The sequence below is a fragment of the Acanthisitta chloris genome, unplaced genomic scaffold, assembly GCF_000695815.1.
Source record: "Acanthisitta chloris isolate BGI_N310 unplaced genomic scaffold, ASM69581v1 scaffold8169, whole genome shotgun sequence".
In the NCBI taxonomy this organism is placed as follows: Eukaryota; Metazoa; Chordata; class Aves; order Passeriformes; family Acanthisittidae; genus Acanthisitta; species Acanthisitta chloris.
In genome coordinates, this window is record NW_008689753.1 from 79,300 (window position 1) to 104,030 (window position 24,731).

At 39.1% G+C, this 24,731-nt stretch overlaps 1 protein-coding gene across 1 annotated transcript in view; it reads right to left on the reverse strand.

The window, feature by feature from the left end:
* TGFBR3 (transforming growth factor, beta receptor III) overlaps positions 1 to 24,731 on the reverse strand; it is a 97,311-nt gene that overhangs the window by 13,219 nt on the left and 59,361 nt on the right. Inside the window, exons 4-11 of the mRNA XM_009081542.1 lie at positions 18,846 to 19,029; positions 13,747 to 13,915; positions 11,769 to 11,916; positions 7,096 to 7,285; positions 5,552 to 5,877; positions 4,734 to 4,883; positions 2,834 to 2,965; positions 2,409 to 2,576 (exon numbers count right to left, since the gene is read on the reverse strand). Coding sequence (XP_009079790.1) covers positions 2,409 to 2,576; positions 2,834 to 2,965; positions 4,734 to 4,883; positions 5,552 to 5,877; positions 7,096 to 7,285; positions 11,769 to 11,916; positions 13,747 to 13,915; positions 18,846 to 19,029 — 1,467 coding nt within the window. The remainder of the gene's footprint in view (positions 1 to 2,408; positions 2,577 to 2,833; positions 2,966 to 4,733; positions 4,884 to 5,551; positions 5,878 to 7,095; positions 7,286 to 11,768; positions 11,917 to 13,746; positions 13,916 to 18,845; positions 19,030 to 24,731) is intronic.

Genomic DNA, 24,731 nt, shown 5'->3' on the forward strand with positions numbered 1-24,731 from the left:
TTCCTGGACTGGAGTAAGGGATCCTCCTAAAAAGCCGTATTTTCTTGTGAAAGGATCCTTTTAGTTTATTCTAAGTTTGAAATTCATACTCTTTTATGAAAAATAATTAAGACTGCAAATTTCCAAGGCCCTGATGTTGCTCAGCTGACTGGAATGCAGGCAACAAATGCTACAGAATAATTAGAAGAAAAAATAAATGGAATTTGTAACGAACGAGGCACGTTTCCTAAAAAGCCGTATTTTCTTGTGAAAGGATCCTTTTAGTTTATTCTAAGTTTGAAATTCATACTCTTTTATGAAAAATAATTAAGACTGCAAATTTCCAAGGCCCTGATGTTGCTCAGCTGACTGGAATGCAGGCAACAAATGCTACAGAATAATTAGAAGAAAAAATAAATGGAATTTGTAACGAACGAGGCACGTTGTTCTTAATAAACAACAGAAGTGTTGTGTCTAACCATTAACACTGCCCAATGAAACAGTTCCACAAGAAATTATTTTCCTCTTAGAAGAAATGCACTTTATAGGCGCACTTAATTCATATGTACTGCATGTATCTTTAAGGGAGAGTCTGCCAAATCCTGAGGTTTATGCAGTAATTTTTGGATGCTATGAGTTGTGCAATAAATAAAGGCATGTCTCGTTTTTTCTCTCCCTTATGTGAAGAGCAATCAAATTAGAGATGAAGGGATGTGCTGAAGTATCTAAGCAAGAAAGACCGTCTTCTAAAAAGAACAGATATAAAGATGGATGAATGAAAGTCAGCCACAGGTACTGACAGGAAACAAGCTGACAGTGTAAACTAGTTAAAAAGGAGATTATGAGAAGAACAGGCACACTATAGTTCATTAAATAAAAGGATGAATGATATCTCAAGGAAAGAAAAGGCAGGAGGAAGGTGAGACTAAACTATGATACAAAAATGACAGCAGAGAAGAAATAAAAAGAAATAAAACAACCCAAAAGATTCAAACACAAAAACATCTTTAGCAGAGAAGGAAAAGGGAGACAGAGTTTTTACAGATTATGATCTATCAATCAAAATATATTTGTTAATAACAAAAGTAAAATAGAAACAAAAAAGGAAAAAAGTGAATTATCTGTGTCAGAGAAAAAAAGGAGTCACAGAACTTCAAAACAGATACATTTTCCACTGTGCAAGAAATAAAAACAGGGAAAAAAACCCCAGGCTTCTGCCAAGACAGGTGATGAAGAAATCAGAACATCTGTCTGAGTAAACAGCTCCAGAACCAGACAAATCCAGAGGGCTCAGAGCCGGGGGGATTCATCCCAGATCAATGAAGGAAGCAGATGGTTTTATCCAGATGAAAAAAAAGAAGTGCCTTTATAAACATATTCTTAACAGAGTGTGACATACTTTCTTTTTGCTTCAACTGTCTTAAGTACTTCTCACTGGGTAGAGAACGAGGAGACATAATATATTGAAATCATGAAGAAAACTGCACCAATGTCGAATGGGTCAAATGCTTATTATTTGCCATGTGGGCTCACAAAGAGGAACTCACTTGGGCAAGAAGAACATGGCACAGCACTCCTTTAGCCAATATACTCTTTCTCCTGGTCTTCTAAGCCTATAGCTCATACCTTGTGATTTACTCATCTATAAACTGGTGATACTTCTTCATTGCCAATGTTGCATCTATTAATGCCTACCATTATTTGAAAAATCCAAAGTTCTTTTCTCATGGCTATCTTTAGAAATACTGACTGCATTGGTTTGAAATTCCCCAGATTTCATAAGCAACTCAACAACACATGGAAATATTATCATGTGCAAAACACACCTGAAGTCAAGGGTACCTGGCTGTTGATTTTTAGTCTTATTCACCTAAAGCTGTTATATCCCGAGTGTTAGCATTCAAGAGGATTGTAACTGATGTTTTAAAGCTGACTGGAGAAAGACCAGAATCTGTATTAACTGTATAACCTAGCACTAGCTATCAAACACTAACACCAGCACTAAAACTAACACTAGTATATGAAAAACACACACTAGTAATTTTTTTCCCCATGTCTACATCTTTCAGATGAGGTTCAGACATATTAAGAAATAAAATAAACCCTGAAGTCTTCATCAGGATACGCCAGTTCAGCGCGCAAGAGCTCAGAGACCACCGTTAAGTTCTACACTGAAAAGCAGATTTGATGGAATCACCAATTTACCTTGTAAGTTAAATTAATCCATTTTGCAAGAATGTTTGGGTTTTGTCCAAAATATTGTCCTACTTCTTACCTCACATTTTCTGTTCTCTGCAGCTACCAAAGTACCTACCTGTCTGCCTGAACCAACTGCCAAACAAGACCTTTCAACTGACAAGAGCAGATCTGGCTCAGGGCACAGCCTTCCAAAATGTTTGTTAATTTGAAAGCCTTTTTCAGTTTGTTACCTCTACATATATTGGCCCATTCTCAGCAACAGAGAAGAGTCCTTGGGAGGGAGCTAGGAACAAATCTGTTTTGTACAGCTCCATGTTGAAGGTCACATTGGTGATGTGTGGTTCAGAGGGCCAGAACATGCCTCTGTCATCCTCTGGCTGGTGCAGCGTGCAATTAAACTGAAATAAAAAAGAAATACAGTAACACCCTGAGTCAGGAGTGGTTGCTGGATAAATACAAATGTGGTATGCACAATACAGGCCCACCCACGTTCTGTCTATTTAGTGTAAACCTTCAACGGGGTCACAAGGAACAGCAGTGAAGAGAAATGTGTTGAAAGACAAATGAATTCCTATACAATTAATGCAATTTAAGTGAAATGCCTATTGCAATAGGTATTTCTCTCTTGTCAGGTGCAAACCCAAGAGTAACATACCGCTATCTCAGGCCAGCTCGAGAAAGCAACATCTGCCTCATCAGCATCTCCTGGAAATCCATTATCACCTGATTCCATGTCATCATCATCAAAGCCACTGCCTTCAGCAGGTGATGACAGCTGAATGACAATCTGCACAAAAGGTGTTGCAAACAAATTAGATTAGGTGATAACTGAGCACTCTCTCTTCATGGTTATTATTTTCTTCTCTCTTCAGAACAATGCAAAGGCCAAAAGAAGAGCACCAGCTAAGCAGATGGTGAAAGCATGTCTTAAACAGCCTTATGCAGAGCATGTAGGATATGTAGCTTATATTTAGAGAATGCCCCTTAGTTTTTTTTCCAGAATTCAGAGCCAGCAAAGACACCAGTCTGGGTGTTGGTGTCTGAATGAGCAGCCTAGCATTTCCGTTCTATTTCTGGTATTTCTATAACCAACATCAAAAAAAGAAATAGCTTTCTAAAGTGATTTTTTGCAACTTAATGCACTCATGAAAATTCACTACAAGTGTTAAGGTCATTAAAGTATTTTCTCTTCTGTCATTTGCTTTTTTTTCCCCCAGAGATATCCACCCAAAACCATTATGCCCCTTCTTCACTTTTCCCTTCTTTGTTTTTCAATAAATTTATACTGAATTCCCACTTTTTTTCTGTCCTTTGCACACTTCTCCATTAGTTCAACTGCAAATTCCTGGTTTTGTTTCCCGATGTTTTGCACTCTGCTCCTGTATGCCTTGCAGCTCCTCAGTTAGTTCCCTCCCTTCCAAGACTTCAACTTTGTTTTCTTAGACAGAGCAACTGCTAAAAAGTGACATATACACACCCTTTGACACACCACTGCATGGTGTGTATTTTTGAGGAGAAATGCTACCAAATGCTAAAAAATACAATGACTTGGAGTTCAAGTGTGTAGCCAAGACTATGAAAAGTCATGATGGGGAAAGAAGAAGAGGCAAATAACCATTTTAGCTTGGGCCATAATATAGGAACAATGACAATATTTAGCTCCAGACGTGCTGTTCTGTAGTTTGCCATGATTCTATCCACAGCCCTGGTTTGGGACCATTTCTAAAGTTAGGTGCTATCAACTTACCAGTATAGAATAATCTTAAGGCAAGGTCAGATCAGACTGCCTTAGCTGTGTTTGGGTTGGACCACAGGCTTTCCACCATTTGCCAAGGTTACTTCTATGCACTGGAAAGCTCAGCAAGAGAAATGTGTCATCACTTTCCAATCCAGATTAGCTGCACTGTACTCAGGCTCACAAGCTGAGTCAGTCTGGAAGCAGTCACTTACAGCCTAGCAGGACTCCTTCGCACCGTCACCCATAGATGAGCACTCAAGAGTCCCTTCAATGCACACATCAACTGATATAAAATACAAATTCAAATTCTAAGAGAAAGGCATACACAAATAGTGTCTTTTCCTTACATTTTAAAAGCCTTTTTCACACAGAATTTTAGAAATAAAATTCACTTAAAATAGTTCAGCCTATGAATGCAATGGTATTGCTTTCTGCAATCACAAAACTTCATTCCTATTCCTCCTTACAGCAATGTAGTACTGCTTATGTATGGATGCACCAAAGTTGCATAGGGAAAGCTGGTGCAAATTCTCTGAGACTGGTACACTTGGTCTCCAAGAGCTGCCATGCAGTTCTGTAAAAGATATTTAACTCCAACTCCTTTTTCCTTTGGGATACTAGCTGACCACAGGAGCACGCTGAATGTGCAGCCTTCATACCTCCCTGAATACGGGGACTGTGGCTGCAACTCGGTTTGAGCTGGACAGGAAAAGATCAGGATGCCTCCTTTTTCTAAGACTAAAGCCAACTACAATGGCTTCCTTGTAGCACTATGATGTGCTGTGCAGAAGGCAGATCCTCTTTGTAAAATACTCACAGAGTTAAAATAAACAATCTTGTTCAAGATATATGCTGTCCGAGTTCCGCATTTGTTCAGCAAAGACTCCAAAATGAAATGAGTCCCATTCATCCTGGCTTTGCACGAGTGATCCAGCAGCGAGAGCTCTGTCCGTGTGTAGCCACTGGCCTGAAACAAAGGCACTTTGTGAGTGGCTGAAACACAATTGTGTTCAGCTCTTGCTTAAAGTGCAGTTCAGAGAACTGTTCGTGACTGCTGATAAGAGGAAGTGAAGTTCATTGTACTGACATCCAGGGAAGGTCACTCAAAATACTGTTGTACATGACAGACAGGGAATAAATGTAACATGGAACAAAGAAAACAACCGGTTCATTATTAATCTGCTGATTAATAATGCTGACTCTGTTTGGTCTGAAATGCTGTCTGAATCAGGCTCTTTTCCACAATACAAATGGACACAAGCAACCTGTCAGCTGGTAGATGGTAAAGACAGATCTATTTAGGTCTCACACTGCTATCAAAAACAGCTTCTTTGCACTTCGGAAATTAAAAACTCAGACTGATGGTTGAGTACAGTAATGTTCTAACAGAACCAACCCTGCAAAGCTTCAATCAGAAATCCCTCCAAAAACCACTGGATTGTTGGGAAGAGGAGACATAATTCTGAGTTATGGCAAAGAATATCTACGAAACAGTTCCTCACCAAACTATTTTTGGGGGCTTGGGTGGTGACGGCTATAGATCTTAGAATGTTTATTTTTTCAATCAAAATGCAAATAAAATGGTCTGGCCCAAAAAAAGTCTGCCCAAATTTGAGAATAAGAGATCACACCAACCTGTAGAGAGTCTTTTTCTACAGCTACTGTCATGACTTTGTCATCACACTTTATTGACAGGGCCACATCAGCACTGCCCTGAACCTCTTCTGGTTCTTTGTGTTTTGAGAGGGAATGCCCAAAGGCATGATTTATTAATGTATCTACTGAATGCCTGGATGGGAAGATTTCTTCTCCCACTGTGTCATGTCTTCCTCTGTTAATGTGAAATGGAAAAGTCAGGCCATCACTTAATGCAGGATTCTTTGGAGCAGGCAGTGGGTTAGCACCCAGCAATTCTGTCAGCTCTGGAGGAAGGGAATGGTCTTCTTCATCATTCATCTCTTCTAAAAAACCAAAAAAATCCAACAAACAAAACCATTAGTTTCTTAGATATTTTTCCTTAAAAGTATCCAGAACAAACCATTTTCATACCAAAAATACTATCAAGAAAGGAAGCTCCTAAAGGACATTCAAAGGAGCATCTTTGTACTTTCCAGGTAACTAGCCACAAGTCCTCCAACTAAGGGTTTAGTTGTTACTGAGGCATCTGATGTTGGTATATTTAGTCCCCGCTAGAAATCTCCCTCACTAAGAGCAGAAAATAAACTTTGAGGAGTGAACCTATTATATGCAGAACAACCACAGAGGTAAAGGAAACATCACTATTTTAGTGCTGCTGAAACAGCCTAAGCGCAAATCACCGAGTGAAATTCTTCCGTTACTTGACTCATCACAAATTCAGTCACTCTGCTTATGTGAAAACACTTGCATAACCCGAGTGAAGCTAAATAAGAGTTAACTTTATACTGAGTAAATGAGAAAACTATCTCCTGGCTTACACAGGTGACTGCTCAGGACAGAAATCTCCACATCTGGCCCGAGCAGATAATTACCTGTAACCCATGCAAGTGCAGTTGAGAAAATTAATGCAAACATAAGTATCATCAAAATGATGAAACAATAGTTTTAGTGGTTGAAACTCACAATTAGTGAAAAAAACCCAGATGCAACTCTGCTAGCTTCAATGGACCCAGATATCTTTATATCAGCCATGACCTGGGCCAAATAACTAATTTTTGTTAATGGCTGTCTTTATTCCGTTTGCTCAGAATTTTTTGATAAGCCAATCATGACTGTAAACAACTTAAATGTTTATTTGTCTCAAGAAAACACTGTGCTCATACTTTCGAAAAGAGAAGCAAAAAAAGAGCTGTATTTATTAGATTATTTATTAGATATCCAGTTGCTGAAGACCATTTCAGTGAACACTGAGTACAGTTGGCTGTACCATCTTGTGAGCTGGATAAGCTATAAATATTTAATTCCACTAATATTTCAGAAAATAACACAACTTGCCTGGACTTTTCCAATCAAAAAGCTACAGATTATTATTTTTAACCAGTATTCATAGCTATTACCAGCATTCTTGATGACGAGCAGTAAAAGCAGTGCAACTCCCCAAAACAAACCTTCTAAACTGAGAAAATATCTTTAAAGTCATTGTATTCCTGGAAACACAAGATATATTTTTTCTACATGCTAAAAGTCCATCTTCAACTCACCTGTATCTTCAAGCTGCAGATGAAATCTGTTAGCAACAGAGGCTTTTGTGTAGGAAGTAACTGGACTATAGTTGTGCTCATAAGCCCACTTGATCAAACTCTCATGCGATGAGGGAATATCAGGTATTACTGATTTACTCATAGTCATGGATCGTTCTGTTTCCTTTCCAAAACCAATACTATTTGATGTCTGCAAACAAAAAAAAACTTGGTTCATGATTTACTACTTAAGTAATCTTAAAACAGAACAGTGACACTGACTGAATCTGTTTTTTTTTAATTATGTTTTACTCTATTAAATAGCAGAAAACTGAAGACACCTGGGAAATGAACCAATACCACCTTAGGCATAGAACTGCTGCACATGTATGAAAAAGTGCCCTGCTTCCTCCCAGCCTCTGCCTGGAGTCAATAAATCAAGGTAGTCAGAAACTGTTAATCCCTAAACGAGACAAAGACATATTTATAGCCATTTGGATAATGCCATACTTTCTTCAAAACTGAGCTGAAATTACTTCTGAGGTGAGGTGTGCTCAGGATGACAACTGTTTTTTCAAATGTCCCATTTGTTTCTTTGATTAGAGCCTTACTTAAGCTGTATAAGGGAAAACTTTTGTTCAAATGAGCATTACTGAAAAAGGCAAAGCAGCATGCTCGGGAGCTAGAGCTGATACCAGCTAATGCTTTAAAGTCAGCTGGCACCAAGGACAGGCTGTGTCTGAATGAGTTGCATCCTAGAAATGCTCTGTGCCTCTTGCAAAATGTTGGGTATGTTACACAGGATTGAATTAAATGTTTAATAGAACAGTGAGAGCACACAAATTTAAAATTTAATTAACAAGTTTCACACAAATGCATCAATACAGCAAACTCATAAATGCACTTAACTGATCTCGTAATTTTTTTAATTATTAAATAATTAAAAATAATGCCTCAAAAGTTGGTCATGGAACACAGATGAGTCACACAGTTTTCATTTTCCTGTAAATATTTTGCAAAATTCCAGATTTTCTTGTCCAAATGGGCAAGTCAAAGGAATATAACAAGTACCTCTAGCTGTTAGAGGGGCAGTTAGAAAATATTCACTAGTATTACGCTTTAACTTGCATTTAACTGCTTGGCATCTTAAACATGTATTCACACAAAGATAAATACATATTTATTTATTTTTACACTCACAACATTACTATTGTCATAACAATCACATTGATGGCAGCAGAGCAGGCTGAACACAGACACTGCAGGAAAGGCATGATGACCCACTTTTCAACAATTTCTGTGATGTGATTGAATTACACTTTCTAATACAGCTCATGCCATGGAATGTTCCACAGACACTTTCATTTCCATGCTCAATTATCTTCTCCATCATACAGGCTGCATTGTTTTTTCAGCCCCATTGGTTTTTCTCAATGTGAACAAATCTTTACTCTTTTTCACTCTAGAACATCAAAATATGACTGTACTGATCTCATTTAGACACTGGTTGTATGGACATGCCACACAGGTCACAGCTTGGCAGCACTTCTCTCCCTGACACCAGAAACAACATTTGAACGAAGAAGTGAATAAAGCGTGTAGAGAGTCCAGATGCACTGACATACTTTGCCTTCAGCTCTCTCCCTCATTTCTTCATAAAGACCCAGTTCTGCAGCCTTTAAACACAACTTAAGATAATTTTAGGTGCAGTATCTGGTCTGAGGATACAGTTATCAATGACCAGCAAAGGCCACTGAAGATAAGAAACAAAAATGGAGCAATAGGTATCCTAATTTTAGTGCCTTATGACTGTTTTGGGTCAATTAATCTTTGATCTTCTACAGATGCACATCTGGACACAACTGATCACATATTTTCATATTACCACATAGCTTTGGCTGGTTGGAATCATTATGCTACCCCAACTTTGCTGCATCCCTCTCTCAGCTTTCCTTTCCTTTTTTGTTATGAAGAGACAGCTGAACAAATATTATCGCAGAATTTTACTGTCCTAGCTGGCACCTGAGCATTTCCAAAGTTTGTTTATACCACTCCACTCCACACTGAGCCTGTAAATGTCCAGTCCTGCATTGCCTCAGTGAGACAAACCGAGAACCCAGGCCTGCAGGAATAGGCTGTCCTTCACTTGCCTGCCCTGCCAACACCTTCACACACAGTGCTTGAAACCAGGCAATCAGAGCCCTCACTAACCTACTCAGAATAGAGTGTCTCCATTTCAGGAAACAGTGAGCATTCTCATGTAAAGAACAGTCCCTCCAAGCTTCTGAAACCCTCACTGGTTAGTTCTGTGCATTTCACCTCTCTCAGTCTTCATCCCTCAACACACTTTTCTTTCTGCAACTTCATTGTGCAGTTCCCAGCTTTGCAAAGGGACACCCAACCCAAAGAAACCAACATGCACAGCAAACAGTCCACAGGCACAGACCCACACAAGAGCTGCATGAGGGCTGCTGTTAAGGACAGACTGCACACAGGAGTTAAACACAGCTTCGAGGAAAGCACTGCCCATACATTAGGTGCAATTACTTCACCTAAACTATTGCCATTGTTCTTGGGTTTGTATCCATCCTCTCTCAGAGTGTCAAGAAACACAGCAAGCTGGGAGATGAGCTACAGGACCTACAATGTCTTTTTCATTTTTGTCTGTGAACTTAGACCCCAGTAACTCACAGCCCTGGGTTTGAGGCAGCTTAGCACTAACCTTTCCCTCTCAGTTTGCCAATCCCCTCAAGACGATTGTGATTCGTACTGAGGGCAAGAAGTTAGGAAAATTGAAGTGCATGGAACTGCTTCAACTAATAAAAAGAACATTGTGAAACATTACCTAATTGCTTAGTAATGTTTTTATGCATTGTCTAAATTTGGGCTTGGAAAGGCCTTCAGCTTAATAGAGATATGAGGAGATCCTAAATGCTGGTTCTGCAGGCTTTTTAATGACACAGGGGAGTTTATTCCCCTCCCACACCTCCTTTAAATAAAGGAGAACAAGCACATATTCAGAAAATGAAGCATCTATATAAATGAAGCAGTAAAACAAAGTTACTCACAAATCCTAACACAAATACAGTTTTATATACTGACATTTCCATATATAGTATTACTTTCTCTTTTTGTTAATCTAAATAAAATGTTACTTTCTGCCATCCATTACAGAAAGAATTTTTAATTATATTTTTTACTTATACTTCCAATAATTAATAAAAGAAGAACTTCAAAAACAGCAGCCTTGCTTTTCTATATTCAAGTGCAGCATTCTAGGAACTTTAACATCCAGTAGAAATCCTCTCCCTGAAAATTGATTATCCATGAAGTGATAGCTTCATGGACAAGAAATACAGTACTTGAGCTATCTCCAAGCATGGAATGAACTAAAGCACAATTCTCTATCCTGTGAAAGTAGACCTCTATAAGTCTAAATACACAGAGGTGAATTTTATGTAATAACACAGAATGAAACTTCTAATCAAGCATTTTTTTTTCCCTTCTGCTTACAAGAGTGCTAAATCTTCAGCACCTAACCTTGACCTTTCTCCTTAAGGACTGATTACTTAGAACCTGCAGAATGACCAGGTCATCTTTTCCTGTGTGTAAGATCAATATGTGTCAGGGATCAAAGGGAATTTCATCATCCACCCTAGACAATTCTTCTATTCAATTTTCTGAGCAACACCAAAATTTGTTTCCTTTTATTTCGTTCAGCCTCAAAATTAGCATGAAATTCTGCCTACCAATCTGTCCTCTTGGAAGGTTTAGGTCAATCAGCCCTTGGATCCTGTCAGAATTGCCCTTGCACATATTAAAAGCAGAAAGCTACTAAGCAAAGTAAAATTCCTATAAATACAAGGCTGGAGTTTGAATATGTAACTCAATTACTGCGAAACTGCTAATCAGGAGGCCACTGGGTGGTCCTGAGCAAACACTCAGCTCAATTGTACAATGTACTCTTAACTTATGACTTTAGACAGAAATAGGCCACACATTTATAGGCTGCAAGATCAGTATAATTATATTTATTTATTTCAGAGCAAGAGAAAACACATTTTCTTAGTAGAAATGGTGTTGAGCCACAAAGTCTGTAGCAAAAATCAATGTGAATCAGCTCTCCAGAAATTTCAGAAGTTTAGCTTTAGGCATCCTGGTTTTAACTTTTTAAAAACATTATTTGCGGTCAGAAGAGCAATGAGGTCAATTTGACCAAATACTTACTGGGGAGAGAAGTACTGGCAGGGCAGAGGGATAGAAACTACTACAACCACAAATAGGAGAAGTAAAAAATATGTGTGTGTACATATCTAGTATTATCCATTCTGCACTTACAGGCATCATCCCAACTTCTGAGATGAACCTGTAGATCCACTACCAAAGTAACAGCAAAAAGGGAGATGAACATGCAACTCTGTGTTTAAGGTCCTTCAACAGAAGTCAGAGACATAGACTTTAAATCCTGGCACTAACCACCTGGTTTCTGTGACGTGTGGGTCAGTTTAATAGTTCATATATTAAAAATTAGTGAGAAAAAATAGTTTTTTTCTGAAATGCAGTATAAACAATAAAAAAGGCAGCTAAGAGAAAACATTCAGAAAACAATATGGTCAAGCACTACATCACATTTAAATGGATCTTATACTGTTGCAGTATGGTATATCTCAAAAAATAAAGGTGCCTCAACTTACAATCACTTCCAGCTTTCCCTGGACATCATGAGACTTGATAACCCAATTGACAGACTTTTTACACTTGAGGATCAGTACAACATCTCTGACAAGTCTGGCACCTGGTTGAGATGGTTTAATGTCAACGATTATATCCACCTGGAGAGCACTGTATGTGGAAAATAGAAAGTTAGAACAGAATGCCAGAAATTTTCAGCTATCAACCTTCTTCCAATCCATCATGTTTCCACTGTCTGGCCAGCTGATTAAAATGCTGGATATTATCCCAGGCAACACAACATGTGCAAAATAGATTGTTATTCCACATACACTTAAGTGATTTTGTATAACAATAGAAACAAGAACTTTTTAGACAAATAATACTTTTGCCTCTTGTTTACAAGAAGTGTGCTACCCATGTCAGCTATTATTTAGAGCAGGTAAGTTATATGACTAGCAGGTTGCTTTATAAAGTAGACATTGTTTTCTTATTTCACTGTGACAGTGCCTAAATATAGCTGTTTCCTTCTCATCTGGCTCTAAGTGTATTAAAATTCAAAATAATACCTTAAGAAAGGCAAAAAAAACCCAAATTAAGCAGGTTAATGCATACTCATGAAAAAAACCCCAACAAACCCAAATCAAACCACAAATACTATATTGTGGAGTGTCTGCCTAGGCAGTTAAATTGTGGAAATTACTTTGCTTAGGATCTTGCGTGTGCTGAGGAATTAAGCAGTGTATTCAGTTTCCAATACTTCTGGATATATACTTACTTTAAAAAGTAAAAAAAAACCCCAGATGTCCAGCATATTGCTTGCTGGAAAATAGATGAACGCTATCCAGATTTTCAAGACCTCAGTAAAGTAAGTAGAGCAAATCGGTCTGTACCCATCAATAACATCTCATTGTGCAAAATACCAATTCAACAGAAGAACTTGTTCTTCCAGATCATCTTACAGGGCCATACATCACAAGAACGTGCTCATCTCCAAGTAACAGGTTACAACTAATATTCTGCACTGAGACTTAGTGTATCTTGGGACTTGTGTTTCACATCCTGCAGTTTTATGCACACCCAGCTCAGCTTCTATATGTTTCTTTGAGAATTTAAACTTTGTAAGATAGCTGTGGATAGCACACAAAACTAAGAACAAAGCATGAGGAACTTATCAGTTGTTTTACGTTTAATAACAAAATATTTAAACATTTTGCAGTGTTATCATCTAAAAAACAAATTCCTTTTGTATTATATCCAAAGCCAAAAGCCCAGTGGGCCTGGAATCAGGGATATCATTGCGTAACACTACAAGGGACTTAGAATGATATTGATGCTGAAGATCAGTTCTGTTCAGGATGGGGCTGCAACTCATGCCACACAGAAGCACATCATTTGGGATTCCTACTCCACTTCCACTACATCTCAGCACTTTCTTACTCTCCCCAGGTTGCTAGGCAAGGATATTGTCAGGCTCTGGGTTCAACATCTTGCAATGAGATAGTTATCCTTTTTTACAAGGACCCCTCCTCACATCTCCATCTCCTGATATGATTTCCTCACTAGGGATGGGATGTGCCTACATGTAACTGCATGAGGAGCGCAACTGGACAATGCTGGAAATCTGGTGTTAGCTATAAGCACACAGGATTTTAATTCCACCTTATCTCTGATGAAATTGTAACCATCTAAGTTTCATAGCAAATTTCTGTTCGAGCAACCATACTTGGCACTCATGAAGAGCTTTTCTGGGTATGACCATCTGAAGCAAACCCCATTCATGTTCTCCCACTAAGACCTAAGAGAGACCAGCAAAGGATGAATGTTTTAAATGTCTTGCCTTTCCAAGGTACCTTTGACAGTTTAGATAATCCTTGTAGCACATACACAGAGTTATTTTCCCTAACCACTAAACCTTTTTGGTCAGTGGATTTTTAATAGACAGGTAAAATCTTTAGCTATGCTTTCAAACAGTTTTAGACTATTTAGATGATACTTTACCTGTTTGGATTGGAATTTGGAGTGCTTAGTTCAATGATATGAACTTCTCTGTCCTGCACTAAGTTAGACATAAGGCACCCCTCTGCTGGTTTTGGTTGTAGGTATCCCGCAAGGTAATTTAAAGAGAGAAAGTTCTTTTTTATGTTGCACAAGGGAGGAAAAACTTGATCTGGAGGAGGAAAAAAAAGAGAAAGCATATGCACCTTTAAACACAGATATCAGCTTAGATGCATGTATGTACCACATCTACCTCAGTGCAGCACTACATTGCTGAAAGGTATAGCTATTGATCTACCATAAGCACTTACAACAAATAAACATTATATTGACAGGGAGATCATTGTTGCAACAACACAGCACATTTCTGATATGAAATATATACTTCTAAACAGAACAATTTCTATTTATGGATGTAAACGTCTAATGAAAGAAAATCCCTACAAAGAGAAATCTGAAAACAATACTGAAGGAAAATGTGTAAGCATTTTTCAAAACTATTAAATTACATTTAATTTGTTCCTTGCACCTTTAAAAATATTTCCTTCTTTTGCAATTTACTCAGAGAAAACCTTTGTGATCAATTCCTATTCCCTGTGGAAAATGTTTTATTCTTGTTATTATAAACTTACCATATTTAAAATATCACAGAAAGCATTTTCCATTTCCTTAGTATATTTCCCTATATATTGTGTAGCCAGAATCAGTGCTGTCTAGAAATACTGCAGTTCTCTTGTGCATGGAAAATTAAATATAGCAAGAAAAGAATGAAATCAGTTGCTGATATTAAAGAAGTCTGATCACAATATCCATAACTGAAATGCTGAAATTCTAGCATAGATATTCAGTCTCTCTTTTGATTTTAACTGCCTGGCTGATCATGAGCATTAACTACTGTACAAAGCAAATAACAAAAAACAGTCACTGGGTATGAAGTTGTCATGCACAGCCTACATTGCTGTACCCCAAGAAACAGTATTTCTATTGAAAATCAGAAATACTTTGGCTTTCTGAGACAGCTTTACATATGAATTGTCACAATACACAGAAGGACTAAGTACCATGTTCAAAGGCGCAAAGTCCTGTCAGAATGCAATTCCAAATGGCTGGTTCTTTGACCACTGCTGTACAGAGATGACTTTTCCTACTAGGGTCAGAAACAAGATACCAAAAAAAAAAAAAAAAAAGGCAAAAAGAAATCAAATAGAAAGCATTGTACACGCGAAACTGTGGACAGACTCCTAAAAGCTGAGCTGAGATCACGGGCTCCCTAAAAGAGAGCTGAAATGTCACCTCTGAAGCACATTTGTGTGTGCTACTCAACTTCGCAGGGAGACCAGAGACTCCTGTGACCCTGGTCTCTGCAGAAACAATTAGGGGAATTTCTTCTCCTGATTTAACACAAAGTAGCCTTTGAGTATTAACCCTGCTGTCTTCCCTACAGAATCTACAAAAGCTATATGAGGCTGTAACTATTCATACTGCCCCAGCAAAGCACTCCTCTAACATCTGGTACATGCCCTGCAAGATTAGCCTTGAACGCAGCTGCGGCTCTGCCAGCCCCTCCCACAACAGCACAGAACGGAAAATGATCCCAAATGGTCTACGCTGAGCTTGAATTTTTATACATATAGATATATACACACACACACACACAAAGACACAGAGATATTAGGTATTTGCTTCTTAGCTGCTGCACAACACAATTCAGGCCATAAAATAACAGCCCCTGAGTAGTTTGTGGATAATTACCACATGTGCTATCATTTGCCATTGCAAAGAACTCAGCTCTTGCTCCTGGCACTTCCATTAAATGTCTCTGGAGCTCTCCAGAACTGCTGCTCTTGCGCCAGGAGCAAGGAGGCTCCCCAGCCTGGGCCTCCTCTCGATAGCACGCTTTCCTCTGCAGCAAATTTTAACTCTATCACTGGCTACTTGACATACACACCAAAATCTACTTACTCTCATCCACACCAGTTACCAAAATCTGGGCTGGAACAGAAAAGAGAAGGGGGATCTACCTCATCATTCCTTGCTCACTACATTTCCTTTTTTAGTTTCAGGTCAAGGAACTTGGCAGACAGGTGTCTGCCATCAATTAAAAACACTACCAGACCAGGCAGCAAACAGTCAATTTATGGACACTGAGCTCAGTAATCTCTACAGACTCCCACTGTGGAATCAGACATGAGGTTTGCCTGCAACACCCTCAGTAGAGGGTCTCTGGCCAGCAGGGTGAGTGCTGACTGAGCCCGTTGGCCAGAACACGCGCGGCCGAGCCGCGTGCGGTGGCCGGCAGCCATCCTCTCCTTCCGTGTGTGCCAGGATGCCTGGACGGAGATGGAGGATTGCAACACTGGGATCTCTAGTTTCTGTGGGCAGCACCTCCGTTTTACAAATGAGGACAGACACCATCTGCTCTATTCTGCAAAAATTTGGTGTCGTCCACAGGTTCTTGGCTAAAACCTGAATATCTTAGCTTAACGTCATGAGGATGTTTTTGTGCAAATGAACACTGTTAATCAGGTGTCACTCTCCAAGACAGACAGGCTGGGCAGCAGCAGTTGGATTTGGCAATAAAAATCCCATCCAAGAAGAACTTGCCTTTCAAAGTCTGATCAGGGGATAAGTGAGGCATTTGGGATTTTCCTCAGGCACTCTGATGGCAAGGCTCACTCACATCTATTTTGAAGTTCACTAGCCCTTAGCACAACTGAGATCAGAACCCTGATTGACATTCAATGGCAGGATAGAAATGGCATCAGGGAAAGGGCTACAGTGGTCTCTGGGGGGACAATGGATATTCTCAGCAGTACTCACCCCACAGCAGGACACAATGCAATCACCTACAAGCATCAAACCAAGCAAGCATGGCATGCAGCATATGTGCACTGGTGCCTACAGGCTACAAATTCAGAGTCAGGACTGAAGCCCTAGCTTCAGTCTTACTATCTGCAAATAGGCTACATTTTCCAGTGTAATTATTGTTATGACTGATGAATGTTTTTTCTTATTTAGCTTAGAAATGTGTTGAAATTACGCTGCCTCCAGGCAGCACATTTGTCCTGGATTTACACTGGTGATACTGGATGCGTTAGGTAATGTTTAGCTCACTGATAAGCACTTCTGACTTGTTTAATCATATCTTACTGAAGCATGAGGAATTAAACTGACTTCTGCTGAAAAATATGTACTAAGACCACTTCCACCATGAGCAGTCTTGTCTCCTAGAATCTGACAGCAATTATCATGGCAGTCACTTTGCTATCTCCTTCACTGCACAAATCAAGGCAAGAACAAGAGCCCCACTTCTCGTGCCCCCCTCCTCTACACCCCCATTCTGGCCCCTTTAAGTTCTTGCTGTGCTCACCATCCCTGCAGTATTAGATCGGCCACTCTTTAGAATCAACAGGATTCAGATGCACTTGGCCCTGACCCAGTTTGCTAGTGTTCTCAGCTGCCTTTCATTTGCAGCTTCAAAAGTGACTTCAGAGACCCATGGCATCAGAAGGAGCTTTATTCTATGAAAGATCATCCTTCTTCAGATCTTTTTGTCCTCTGGCTTGCATTTTCTGTTTGCTGTATTCAGCTACAGCCTACACTTCTAAAACGTTACATCTTCCTGTTTCAGATTTGTCTAACTTGAGTGAAGCCAAAATGTACACAATTATATGAGTACTGCAATTAAATTCTGTATCAGTCACGTAGCAAGGAGCCACTTCATATGACCTCCTATAGATTATGAGTAATACTAGCAGTGATTCACAGGCTGGCAGCTAAGGGTACCTTACTAAATCACTTGAGGAGTTTTGCATGAAAAGCATGAAATGTCCATTGCTATATGCTGTGGTTTGTGAAATCCAGTGATTCTATTGTTCACTCTGCAGAGAGGCAGACCAAGACCACATCCCACATGGTTTCCATAGAAATCCTTGCACAACTGCTGCAGTTCAAGAACTGACCCTCTCCCCACCCCCGAACACATGCACAACCCCCACACATACATGCATAGTCATTCTTCTGCCAAGAATTTAAATCATCCAATACAGTTACAGCTGAGCTAGTTTGTAGGAGCCTTCTCAGAAACTGTCTATTTTGGTTGCCTGCCAAGTTCCATTTTGTGCACTTACTCGTAATTAAATTGTGTTTTAACATATTCTAAAGATGATGCAAAACCCTCCTATTTAGCCACCTAGTTTGACTGGAGATGTGCAAATCAACAAACAAAATTTTATCTGGTTTTTTTTTGACGTATCTAATCAAATATTCACCTCTGCAATGCAGAGACCACTACTCCCATGCATAGATTCCAAGAGCACTTTAATAAGTTAATAAATATATTTCTGAATGATTTTCTGGCATAAAAATCCAAGACCAGGGCCAAGAAAAAAAAGAAATCACACAGGGGAATCCTCTACAAATTTGGCAGGATTTGGATAAAACCAACACAGTCATGTTCTCATTTTGGGGGGCAAGCCTCATATATCAGGAAATCAAATGATCAGATACAGGTGGTTAGGAAAGAATGTTTTTTCCACAGAAGGTTTTTATTTTTTTTGTAGCCAACTAGTTCAGCTATGCAGGAGTTTCTATAGAAATATTGCTGTTGAGGCTCATATTTTTATGCTTTTCCAACACCACTCAGCTACAGAGCTACAGCCCAAATCCTGCCCTAATATAGGCCTATGAAGCTCCTGAGGAGCTGAAGTCCTCTCTCACCTGCACTAGGCCACCTGATGAATTTGGCATGTGGCTCTCAGGGACAGGAAATCTTTCTCCTTGGGATGAAAATACACAATGATAGACTGAAGCAACTTACTCTGGTGAGGAAAGCAATAATACTTTGCCCAGAGTAGCCTGGATCTTTATACAAGCAAATACTTAAAAAATATCTCAGGTCTTTCTGGAAATTACAACCTTCATGTTCTCCACTTCTGTTCTTCAGATGAATACACCCAAACAATCACCATGAATAGATGATTTCATTTAAAAGGTGAAACTTTGACTCTTGTAAGAAATAATAAGTGAAATAATACTACAGCAAGACTTCTTCTCAGCATCTAGAAGTGTCTATCAATTCTGTTGGCTTTGTTTTGGTTTACCTTCTCCTACTTTAATATAGATGTTTCTTGATATTTTAAGTTCAGTGAAAGATGTTACTGCTCCATATTCCTTCTGGGCCCACTGTAGCAGCTGTTCATTTTTTTCAGGAAAAACCTTCTCTTCTGTTTCTGCTGACAAGGAGAAGTTTCCCTTCTCAAACTGAACAACGGAACCCAAAGACACCTGATGGGAAGAAAAACATTTTTAATGTAGCATATTTATTTGCACAGACAGGTACCATGTTTAAGCAATGCAATCTGTCACACCCAAATGCAGTCACTGAAGGTGATTACAGCTTCTTTCCAACAATGCCTAAACATCACGGGTTTTCACATCCACAAAATTATTCCTTTTCTGAGATGCGTTTAAAAAACTGAGGTGCCCACCAGCTTGGATGGGGTGCACATGGCAGCTGACTTAACAGAGAGCTCTGAGTCACTCTCCAAAATCATACTGCTGCACAAGTAGAACCACGGTGCTGCAAGGGGAGATGAACTGTGGGGGCAAAGGGAGGGCTGAAGACAAGAGGAAATCTAAGACAGGAGAGAGTAATAAGAACATGGCCTGAGGAAATGAAGGCAGATAAGGATGTGAAGCTCAATAAAACCAGGAACTACTGAACTTCCAAATCAGAAAAAACATGAGTCCAAGCTTAGTGACACATAAAGGCCAACACAGAAACACAGAGTAAAGAAAGAAAAAGGCAAGATATTTACTGTTGCTTTCTTTACAGGAAGTGAGGAAATACTTTAGTTTAATACATAAAGCAGATGAGTTACACATCTTCAGAAACATTCTTAAAAATAGGCTACGTTAACTGAGGTCTTGACTGGAAAAAACTAAAACATTATTTAAAAATCATCAACATGGAAAAACAATGCATAGAAGTATAACAGGTTCTGCAGAAAAGCCTAAGATTTTCAAATACAATGTCACTGGAGTGGCAATAGCATCATTCAAGAACAGAAAGAGGCAGAGGGTCTGACTCTTCGGACCTGCTTCAACTTGTGTTTACTACAATGCATTATCATCCCAATAGCAACATTTTGATTACCCTGTCCCTGCACATGGATGTAGCCAATACTTCCACAACATTTGCCTCTTAAGAGGTCCCTACAGCAAGTGATGAGAGAGCAGCATTCCTTCATTTGCCCAACCTCAGGAGCCATCACCCATCCATACACTTTGCTGTCTCTTCCTTCAAGGTGCTCAAGGACTGGGGCCTGCATGCCCTACCTAGGCTGGTCCTTCAACACACACCTTCATTAAGATCTAAAACATCAGGTCAAGAATAACATGTACTTGAATAAAAGCACAGCAAGACGAATAAGCTTTCAGGTGTGAACACATGAATGAAGATTTCTTTGGACACATTCCCTGTAGTTTGTTCAGCTATAGCACACAGCCCCTACTTCCAAACCACTGCAGTAGACATGGCTTCACAAAAGAAATAACATTCCCTTTTCTTTTGTTGTCCTCAGAGCATCCCAGGAAGAACTCTGAGTCACTTTCTTGCTCTCTTCCTCCTTCTCTTTTCCTGTCTTTCTAGTAACCCAGATTTCTTTGGTGGAGTAAAAGAATATTTTTTTTTATCCAACTGAAAAGGCCAAACTATGATGAGTGGAAGAGGTAACAATACACCATAAAAATACATCATAACAATTTCTGTCCAGGGGATCATTTACACACTGCAGCAGGATAACTGCAATAAGCATCTCTCAAGTCTTTTATAAAACAAATTACTTAATAGAGATTATCCAAAGTCAGGTTCCAATTACAGAAATTAACTAATGGCAGCCAATTATTACCTTTCCTGGAGCTATTTTTCCCAGCACTATTTCAGGGTAATATATACCAATTTGTTTAGCACCCACAAATATTTGTCAAAGCAGACCTATAAATTACATCCTTTAGCACATGGAATGAATTTCCAAGTTCTTCTCTGTGCTTCCAGCTATAATGCCAGCATTTACTATGCACATATCACACCCGCTCCTCTGAGAGAGGGACCACGTAATTCAGAGTTCAATTTGACAAGACCTGTCACAAAAAACAGCTTAGAAATCCTTTTGTCAGGATGGTTAGTTTAAACTAACATCAGTTTCAATTCTGAATAATCTTCCTCCGTTGTTGTTTTTCATATGACTATATAAAACACTTCCTTTAAATGAAAAAAGTCTTTATTCAGTGTAACACAGACTATACCATACTCTCAATACTTCTCAAATAAGAAAGCAAATTCTGCCATTACAGTAAATCCACCACCCCTAAATCTACAACACTAGGAAAGGTGAATAAAGTGGTTACCTCTAAAATATATTTAGCAAATAGCATTCACTTTGCACTTTCACCACTTAGAAGCAGCTACACCATGGATGATTTCATGGGGCATCTCTACAATGCTCCTAACACACTATATTCTGTGTAAATTAAAAGCGTACAGTCTCAGAGGATGACACTGGATTGATTTCATGGGGCATCTCTAAATGCTCCACACTAAATTCTGTGTAAATTAAAAGTGTACAGTCTCAGAGGATGACACTGCCACAGCACAAGCCAGGCCATGCCAGATCACATACCCAGCACCTCGTAGCAATGCTCTTTTACATCAGAGACATGAGCGACATTTTTGCAGAGCTTTGCCCTAACTAGAAAAATCTCCCATGCATGAAAATTGCAGGATTTAAGGACTTAAGCAGTAATTATTTTGCAGGAATACTGAATAGCTGTTAGGACTCCACCCTCAGAAACAAACCTTAACTACCTCAAAAACCGTACAGTTTATCCAGTAAGTACAGTAATTGGTTTTCATTTACACAATGTTTCTGGTATTTTTTATGGTCAACATCAGTGTAAAGCAGCATCACTGTAGCCTTTTCAGACATTTGAGGACAGCATGACAGAAAATATTCCTTTTATATAATGACCAAAGAAATGCATTGCTTTGCAATAATGCATTTTTGCTGTATTTTTCATTTGAGATATGAGATAACTAAACGTCTGCTGACACAAGAGCTTTCTGCCTCAGAATGCACTTGGTTTTTCATTTATTACTAATTAAAACTTGAAAACCTTTTTCATCATCCTGCAGCATGACAAATGTCTTCCTGAGGGACAGATCCTATCAAAGTTACTGAGTCCTATGAGGGAGGAACCGACAGACAGAAAGCAGAGCAACTAAAAAGTCTGGCACAAGCATCCTCACTAAATGATCATACAGTAAACATCTTTAAATAAACATGAAGCTTATCTTAATTTATTTTTTTAATCACATACTAAAGTCTGTTTGAAATGCTGGTTCCACTACCAGGTTTTAGAAAGGACTGCAGAGTTCTGCTGTGCCTGCCAATGTTGGGATTTCCACTACACGGACCTGAGGCAAGGTTAAGTGAGCCAAGCACGCTATTTTTTCTGGAAAGAATTCAACAGACCCTTCCAAAAAAGGCAACCATCACTGTTTCAACACCTGCCTTGAACATTAACTACTTAGTCTTCAGAACAAATCAAAAGCAGCTCTAACATGCTTAGGATAACCCAGAGCATTAAAACCAATGAATGTTCTAAATATTTGGGAATATATCAATTTTTATCTGAGCACTAATTGCACAGCTTGACTGGGTGATTAAAAAACTGCTGCCACAGACACTTTTACCTCCTCCCTTCATCTCCTTCAGTGGTTACTTTCCGAGGCTGCAGAGTGGAAAAAGTGCCCCAGCTCTATTTCTTCCAGTTGTGAGGACATGAAAAGTGACTGCATCAGAACATCCTCTGCTGCTGAGTGAACCTACATGCCCTGTCACATTTCTGAGGCTAAATGAGGAAACTTCCATGCCTGACGTGGAAAATCCATTTGCAAGACCAAAAGTCGCTGGCCACGGCCACTAACCACTGCAAGGACTGCAGTTCAAAGGGTTCTTCTGCAGTCAGGGGAAATGAGGATTGAGTATAGTATTTTGAAAATCTGTTAGCAAAACCTGAGCATTCCAGAAAACTAAACATGTTGAGGAACATATTTTGATTACACACACTACTACCCTGCTGACCATTAAGGGAAGTAGAGACTGAAATTTTATTTACACGATATGAAGGCAAGGAAACATATACCTTCATGCTGGGGAAAGTGAAAAAACCCAAGTTTATACATTCCAAAGAAAACTTTCCAGTATGACAAAAACTGCCCCTGCAAGGCTGCCATGGTAGTTGAAGACATGAGCTACCTGGCAGAAGTGACAAATGGCATAAATTGCTATTCCTCAGAGGGCACAACTCTCAAAACCAAACCTGAGTCATCTCAAATATATACACTGGTGAGTGTGAACACTGCACACACAAAATAGCAGAGTCTGTTTCTTATTTTACCTATTTCCTTCTCTCCTTCTAAATCTTTATTGCCTTTTTTGTTTCTTTGAATCTAATCCAGGGAGGATATTTACTTTGTTCACTTTATGACATTTTAAGTATTTAACATAGTTATAATTCAGAACTCCCAAGTAGGAAACAAGTTCATAGTTTAGCCTTGAGAGAGAGAGAGAGGTAGGCACCTTTGGGAGATGACTCAGAATACAAAGTCAGTTGTCCACAGCCACACAGCGTGAACCAATCCCTTCCCTCACAGCAACAGCTACACCACTACTCACCAAGGGCCCTCCAGCACAAATAACCAGCTAACTAATCCACCCCTAAAGCCAAGATTGACGCAAATATAGTAGTAGGTAAAAACCCAGCATCCTTCATATTTTCATATGACCTATATGGTATCAGATCTGTGGTGGAACAAACACATAGGAGAGGACTAAGTCTGCTCAGAATAAAATTCAAAGACTTGAACCAACTTTCGGAGCAACTCACATGGGGATCAGACTCAGCTAGTGTTTTTTGATACTGTGCTTTGATGTGCCTTGGTCCCCTTAGAGAGGAAAAATAAAGCCATAGATGGAAGAAATAACAGGTATTCCAAAACTAAAAACTAAATATTTTGTTGTCCACAAATCATACAACATACTAAGATCACCAAGAGAAGAACTCTCTTTGGTAAGTGATGAAGAAACATGCTGCTTTTGAAATGACATGCAACATTTGTGAATGATCTATCTGCTTTGCCTTACCAGTCACACAGCTGAGATGCTTTCAGGCAGTAGTAAAATTTTTCATTTTCAGTTTAGTGTTCTCAAGACCACATACAGACATTACAAAATTCCACTTCTAGTTCTCACATTTTTGAAAACAAACACATAAAAGAAGCAGTGCTATCTTAATTACATTTTAGATTTTAATCTACTTCCTAGGAGATGCTCAGTTCACCAGCTACCAAAGATCCCTGTGTAATTAAGGTTGCTCAGCTCTTTCCCGGGATGAAAGCAGAACCTTGTGAGATTGACTCTTGCACATCTTTATCTATCCAGAAAGAAGATCCTGGGATTTTCTGTCAAAGCTGAAACTCTGTCAAAGCAAGTGTAACTTTCAAAGCCACCAAGGAACAGTTACTAGAATGTTAAAGAAATGAATAAAAAATCTCTGTAAAGTGGAAATCTGTTCCCAAAGTTTAGGGCTCAGCAGGGGTTAATTAAGAGCACACAGGCAATTGTCCACTCATCCTCACATTAATCTAACACCATATTAACAGACTCAACATAACACTCATTTGATATGAGCAAAATAAGGTAGCAGAAGCTCTTCTAGGGATTCAAGTTAGAGTCAATTTAGCGGAAGAAGTGGAGAATTAAAGCATATCTATGCAACTACAGCTACAGTTTCCACTGGAATCAATGACTCTAACACAACCTGTTGTGATTTATAATCTCCACGTCACTAACACCAGTAGTCTGCCAAAATCCACTGCCTGCTTCTGTAAACTTCCACTGGCTAAACCCCCTGTTTACCAAAGC